The 6975-nt window shown below is 48.7% G+C and overlaps 2 protein-coding genes across 4 annotated transcripts in view; one reads left to right on the top strand and one right to left on the bottom strand.

The window, feature by feature from the left end:
* The window catches only part of FAM76B (family with sequence similarity 76 member B), a 23177-nt gene extending 22262 nt beyond the window's left edge, over positions 1–915 (bottom strand). For 2 of the 3 annotated variants that reach the window (XM_006766863.2, XM_006766864.2), the window contains exon 1: positions 803–915. In XM_006766863.2, the coding sequence (XP_006766926.1) occupies positions 803–907 (105 nt within the window). In that variant the 5' untranslated portion in view covers positions 908–915. Of the gene's footprint in view, positions 1–46; positions 492–802 lie in introns of those variants that run through there. The other variant, XM_006766865.2, reaches the window with a different exon arrangement.
* Positions 916–1326: 411 nt separating this feature from the next.
* Positions 1327–6975, top strand: part of CEP57 (centrosomal protein 57kDa) — a 71750-nt gene continuing 66101 nt past the window's right edge. Inside the window, 1 exon segment of the mRNA XM_006779417.2 lies at positions 1327–1381. Within this exon segment, the coding sequence (XP_006779480.1) occupies positions 1337–1381 (45 nt within the window). The 5' untranslated portion in view covers positions 1327–1336.

Raw genomic sequence — 6975 nt, 5'->3', positions numbered from 1 at the left:
TAGGGCCCAGGAGACCCCACCCGCCCGCCGTCCAGCGCCCACGGACCTTGCAGAGCTGCTGGCCCTGGGAGAGCTCCTCGAAGGGATAGCGCTGGGTACACTTGGTGCAGGCGTACAGGGCCGAGGCCGCCATCCTGCTCCTCGGTCTCCTCCACTGCCGCCCGCTCCGAGGCGGGGCCCTACGGGGAAGTCGGTCGGGCACTGCCGCCGCCCGGGCCGCGGGCTCCTCCTCCGCCCCCTCCCCCTACCTTAAGCCCACCAGGGCCTTGCCCGGGGAAGCCCGAGCCCTGCGGACCCCGCCGTCTCCCTCCGCCTCCACTTCCCCCCCAGCCCACCCAGTGACGCCGTCCCAGCCGCTCCCGCTCAGGCCCCGCTGGCGGCGGAGGGAGACGAAGCGGGTTGCTGGCTGCAGTTTAGCTGCGCGGCAGAGGATCCGCTTCCTTCTTGGCCCCCCTTCCCCATCCCTGATTAGCTGGCGGAACTTCTGCGTCACTCGGCCGCTCCTCCCAACCCCTAACCCCGGCGACGCAGGGAGCTCCCACAAAGGGAGGAAGTCGCCGGCCAATCAGCGCCCGGCGCTCTGGGCGCGGGAAAGTCGCTTTAAACTCGCCCCGCCCCCAGGCCAGGGCCGCGGCGACTTCCAGCAGCCAGTCTGTTTGGGGAGAGCTTCCGGATCCAATTGGGCAAGGGTTCGCAAAGGGTTACGCTCGGCCTCCACGCCCCTTCCCTGGGCTTGTATTGGACCAGATCGTCAAGCCCCTCCTCTTTCTATCTGCTATTGGCCAGAAGGTGAGTACTTCACCTGGACTGACGTCCCGGAGTCAAGCGAACGCCCTCCTTGGCCTTTAGTCCCAGAGAACCGGTGCAGTGTGTGAACTTCGCATTCGCTTTCATTGCTAACGGTCATTCGGGTCAAGTGCCTCAGGAGACAAAACACGACCCCTCGCCCACGTCTCCTCCGGGAGACGGCTCGCCCTCAGAGCTGTCTAGCAGCCGCCGCCTTAGCTCCGTGGCGTTCTCGGCTGCGCGCTACCTTGTGACGTCACCGGGAGACAAGGCGGATTCGCTCCGACTCCCGGAAGACGCCTGCCTTTTTGATTGGCTGTTCCGGACGCCCGTTAGTGCGTGTAGCCCGTTCCGTGTGCGCGCTCAGCGTGGGCATCCCTGTGGGGGGGTGTGCGGTAGGGGTTTCCAGACCCGGCGCCAGCACCCTAGCGGCCCCTTCCATCTGGGGCTCGGCTTAGGGTCGCCCTCGGCGGGCGGCTCCCGGATTTGGAAGGACGGCAGAAGAACCAGCCCGCTCCGGGGCTGCGGGGTCCGCTGGGCAGACGGGAAGATGGCGGCAGCGTCGGTCTCGACGACTTCTGGGTCTCAGTTCTCGGTAAGAAGCGGGTGCCCCGCGCCTGGCCCCCAGATCGGTCGTGGCGCCTCTGCTTCTGTCATCCTTCAGAGCGCCCTCGGCCCCGCGTCTCCCCGCCTCCCGGGGGACGGCGGAGAGCGCCCGAAGCCCCGTGCTGCCCCCCCTCCGTCCCCTGCTCCTCTGCGAGGCTGCACCCCCCCGTGGAAACAGGCCCGGCCCGTCTCTATCTCCCACGCCCCCTTACCTTTAGCCTAGCAGCCCCGGGGCACAGCCAGGACCCGCTACGATGACTGTGCCCACACCCTGAGTTGCGAAAACATTGCTGAGTGGGTCACGTGGGTGTAACGGCCCCTCTAGGAATCTTGCCCGAACCTGGTAGGCGCCCTGGCCGGGGGCTTCATGGCTGCAGTGGAATGGACGGCAGCCTGGAGTGCACGCCAGCCCTGGTTGAAGCTGACTCCTTTGACCGCAGGGCCCCGCTCCCGTCCTCCCGGTAGCTTCGTGCTTATCCTGCCCGGAGCTCGCGCTTCCTACCTCCCACCTGGTTACTGACTTCAGCGTGTAAATGCCCTTTTGCAGAAGCCACACGGGGGGCTAGCTGGATGTTCATTATTGTTTTTGCCTTCGCGAGGGCCACCAGCCAGTTAGGTCCCTCATATTTGCTTAATGGAGCGTCGAACATGCATTTTGGAAACCGCCGCTTTGGGACTACTGGAAATAAGCAGTAAATGGGAGGAGGCCCGAGTTAGCGCCATTATCTCCTAATTAGCAAATGCCCAGTGCCTCGCATACCTTCAGAGGCTAACCTTGTGGTTCTCAACTCTGGCTGCACATTAGAATCACCTGGGAATCTTTTTAAAATCCTGGTTTCTGGGCCTCATCCTCCGGCAATTCTGTTTCTTTGTTATGGGGTGGAGCCACAACATTAGTAACAAACAGAATTTCCGGAGGTTGAGGCCCAGAAATCAGGATGTTAAAAAGATTCCCAGGTGATTCTAATGTGCAGCCAAGGTTGAAAACCACTGCTTTAGGCGCTGTGATTACACAAGTAGGATAGAGTCCATATTCTGAAGCAGCAAAGCACTGAACAGGAACCACAGGCAATGAGATTTATTGCACTGTGGAGGTTGATCAATGCTACCTTGGAATAACCGAAGGAACAGTGATTAGCTGTGCTTAGGTTAAATTCCTGGCAGGGAAGATGGAGCCAGCTGGATGATGGATGATGAAGGGATTCTAAGTGCTTGTCACAAGAAGAGAGCAGAGAGAAAAAGGGACCACAGGCATTTGAGGTTTGTGCCAAGAGAGTAGGTACTTTGAGTAAACTTGAAATAATTTGGGATGAGCAGTAGTAGTGTAGGAGTAGAGTCGTATTTAGATGAATTATAAAAGTAGGTTAAAAAAAGGACTGGAAGAAGACAGGAGAATATCAGGGTAAAAAGGAAGGAAGAAGACAGGAGAATATCAGGGTAAAGTTATCTCATAGAAGCAGGTGGGGGAAAGTGTACAGGGAATGTTAAAAGAGAGCAGTCACCTTGATAAAGACTTTTCCTTAGTTTCAGTTTTCGGTGACTATTGTTAGGGCCTGTGTTAATGAGAACAGAAATAACCTTCAGGGTTTCAGCTGAATGAGGGGAACAGGTTTGCAGACGTCAGGGCTGATTATGGAGAAAAAATGACTGAAGCAATTGGAATTCAACCAGGAATTAGGTCAGTAGAAAGGAAGGTAAAAGAAGAAACATTTGACTGTTAGGAAGAAGTGTCACTAAGTATAGATGGATGAGATTATATAAGAATAGAGGTTCATTAAACTTAATTGGGATAAGAGGCTTTTCGCTGCTCTCAAAAACACCTGTACTGGGAAACTAAGCAAGGAATGCTGTTATACAGGCATACCTTGGAGATAGCTTGGGTTTGGTTACAAACCATCACAATAAAACAAGCAGTAATCTTTTTGCCGGGGGAGGGTCTTACTTTCCATTTGTAAAAAATACCTCGCTGTGTAGTGCAACAAAGCAAAGCACAAATCATGAGGTATGCCTGTACATGTTGAATTGAACTGCACACTGCCAAGACTGTCCAGCTAGCAGTGGTACTGCAATGTGGTCTTTAAGGTAACCTGGTCAGAAACCTTATAGAATGTTTAATAGGAAAGCATATATATTTTATATACCAAGTTCAGCTTTAAGTGGATTCTAAATATCAAGAATACATTAAGGTTTAACTATCTACCACCCTTTACAAATCAAGACATGACCAACCTTCCTAATCACATTGAACCTGCTACATCAAAATGTCTAATTTGGAAATCACTATTTCTCAAAACAAAATGACAATTTAACAGAAGAAATGGCACAGCTTAGATACTTTAACTGTCATGTCAGTAATAAGGCTTGCATTTCCAACAGAATTTAAAAAACATTTTAGCTTAGCAAACATATGACCATAAAATATGACAACACAAAATGACCTTTTAAAACTACCACATGGAATCAGAAGGCTACTCACTCTGATTTCAGGGTTATGAACATTAACAATTCACTTAACATTGATAAACCCAGCACAGAGTCAGCTATAGTAAATAGAGGTGCTTTGACCAGGCAAGGATTTTTAACAAGTAGATGAACAAATAACACAGTCTAGGAAGCAGCTACCATGTAAATCTCAAAGGTAACATGGACTTACTTGATACATTTGAATTGTTCTTTTAAGTATGGTAGCCTTTTACTTTAACACTTAGAAGCTCTTGTTACTAACATTTATTGAATGGCAGTTTTGGAGCCTATCCCAACTCACTAGTGGAGAGCAGCTGGAAAACAAAAATGATAATACAGGCAGCATAGTCTTGTCCTTTTTATTTTCCTAGTAACCATAGTCAACACTTAGGACACTTTGGACTTAATTTATAAGCTAATCTAATCAATTTCCTGGCCAGGCCTTTTACCCAAAAATGTTTTATGAATATATCATAGATTTTATAACAATAAATATATAAAAAGTTTATTTTTGAAAATAAAATGAATACTTGCATGCCCCCTTTTGCATTTTCCTGCTTCTTTCACACACACTATCATACATCTTGAGATTATAATAATATATAATAGTACTAATTGGTAGTCATATTTTAAATACTTTTCATAACATTTAATCCTCAATGGCCTTAAAAGATTGGCATTAGTATTTCCATTTTCTAATGAGCAATGAGGCACAGAAAGGTTGTTGAGGAAAGAATGTCCAGCCTATAGAAAAGGTTTTTTAAAAGAGTTTGAGACAAAATTTTGAGAACATGCCTGGAAGTAAAATCTCAATGGATTGAGAAAATGCTCCAAAGAATGGCAGTTTTGCAGCCTATCCCATACATCAGAATCAAAGGAAAAGATGTAAGGAAGATTACATGAAATCCATTACTGGTATGGTGGATCAAGGAGGTAGGAGAAGGCAAAGTAGGGAAATCTCTAGAATGGGATGAAAAGTAAAATGGAGAAGCCTGTTTTTACATTAGTGGGTACAGGATAGTTAATTAACATTTGCAGCATAGAGAGATGGTATGAGAGGATCAAGATAGCAATGAGGGGTTTGTGGTCTTGTGCTCTGGTACCTTTAAGGGGCTAGAAAATTACTCTGGTATATTATCCTAGATGCATAAGGACAATGGACAGAGCTCATTTAAGGTAATGATTGATCTTTGCTACGGAAGGAGGCTGTAGGCTTGAGATGGAACTATACACCATGGCCTACGCTAGGAATCTATGGACCATCCTCTGTGATTACTCTTGAGCTTGTCAGCCTCCCCATGTAGCCCCTGGTAGCTTGTGAGATGTTAACATCTGTTATTTCTTTCCATTATCCTAATGTGCAGGCTAGGAAATGTAGCTCATCATTGACTAGAAGTTGTCTTGTAAATATCTTTGTCTTGTTCCTGAATTTAAAAGGAATGTTTAAAATTTTGCACCATTAAATATGTTGTCATGTGGGTTTTTTGGGGAGTAATTTTTCTTATGAGAAAATAGTTATTTAATAATGGCTAGACAATTGAATTTTATTGAGGTGTATTGCATTAAAAGATGTTCTCAAGTTCACCTGGTCTTATCTGGAATAATCCCACCTTGATCATATTGTTTTATCTTTTCTACAGAGTTGAGTATGGTTTACTAAATGGTATTTAAACTTTTATGTACCTGATTTTTTTTCCAGCCATATTGAACATTCTGTTTAAAAAGAAGGCAAGCAGTATACATTTTAAATTATACTTTAACATGGTGTTGAGAGATGTTAAGTAAATATTTGAATCATAAGTGTTCTTAAGTATAATATTTGCCCTAATAACTAAAGCTACCAGCAAAGAAAGTGGTTAGGTTAAACATTTTGTCTTTAATTCTGGAAATTTTTCCTAGAATTGTATCATTGTAGTTGGAAAAATATTTATTGAATGCTTGGGGTTATGGAAGTAGTACTGCATTAGGAGGTGGTCTTGGGCTTCTTAGTAGTTATGAGACCTTAAACAAATGGGTTAAATTTCCTTAGCCTCTTTTTTTTTTAACCTACAAAATGGGGACAATAATATTTGCTATGCTTCACAAAGTTCTTGTGATAATTAAAGGAGAATATGAATGTGCTTAAAAACAACAACAATGTGCTAACAAATCTAGGATACTAGGTTCAGTGTTCTGAGAATAAGTCCAAGTATCTATATATATCAAGAGCCAGGGGCTGTCACATTCGAAACAACCAAAGGGATGACCGAACAGGCTGCATGGGGTGACCAGGCCAGCAGGTGGGTTAGTGAGGGACGACCAAATGACCGAGCAGCAGGCCGGCAGGGTGGCCAGTGACAGCAGGGGGTTCAGTGAGGGCTGACCAAACGACTGAACAGCAGGCTGTGCGGGGTGACCAGGCCGGCAGTGGCCATCAGAGGAGGGCAGTTGGGGGCGAGATCAGGCCGGCAGGGGAGGGCAGTTGCGGGCAACCAGGCCAACAGGGGAGGGCAGTTGGGGGTGAGATCAGGCAGGCAGAGGCAGTTGGGGACGAGATCAGCCTGGCAGGAGAGGGCAGTTAGGACAGGTCAGCAGGCAGAGGCTGTTAGGGGTGATCGGGGGATCAGTTAGGGTCAATCAGGCAGGCAGGCAGGTGAGCACTTAGGAGCCAGCAGTCCTGGATTGTGAGAAGGACTGCTTAGTGAGGGACGACCAAATGACCGAGCAGCAGGCCGGCAGGGTGGCCAGTGAGGGGCGACCAGGCCAGCAGGGGTACAGTTGGGGGCAATCAGGCTGGCAGAGGTGGCCGTGAGGGGCAACCAAGCCGGCGGGGGAGGAATTGGGGGCGGCCAGGCCAGTAGAGGGGGCAGTGAGGGGCGAACAGGCTGGCAGGGGAGGCAGTTGGGGGCAACCACGCCGGCAGGGGAGGAAGTAAGGGGCAACCAGGCTGTTAAACGCACGCCGGCTTAATGTGATGGGGCAGAGAGGAGAGCGTTCTACAGACACCCCCGTGCGCACAGAGCAAACCGTGCTCCGTTCTGACTTCCTTCGGTTATGTCAGGAGTCCTCACACCACACAACTTGGGTGTTTTTTTTAAAAGCCTCCGCAGGCGCGGGCTCCAGCTTCACTGCAAACAGCGT

The sequence above is a fragment of the Myotis davidii genome, unplaced genomic scaffold, assembly GCF_000327345.1.
Source record: "Myotis davidii unplaced genomic scaffold, ASM32734v1 scaffold641, whole genome shotgun sequence".
NCBI lineage: Eukaryota > Metazoa > Chordata > Mammalia > Chiroptera > Vespertilionidae > Myotis > Myotis davidii.
The sequence above is the reverse complement of the archived record's forward strand: the minus strand, read 5'-3'. Positions and strand labels throughout refer to the sequence as shown.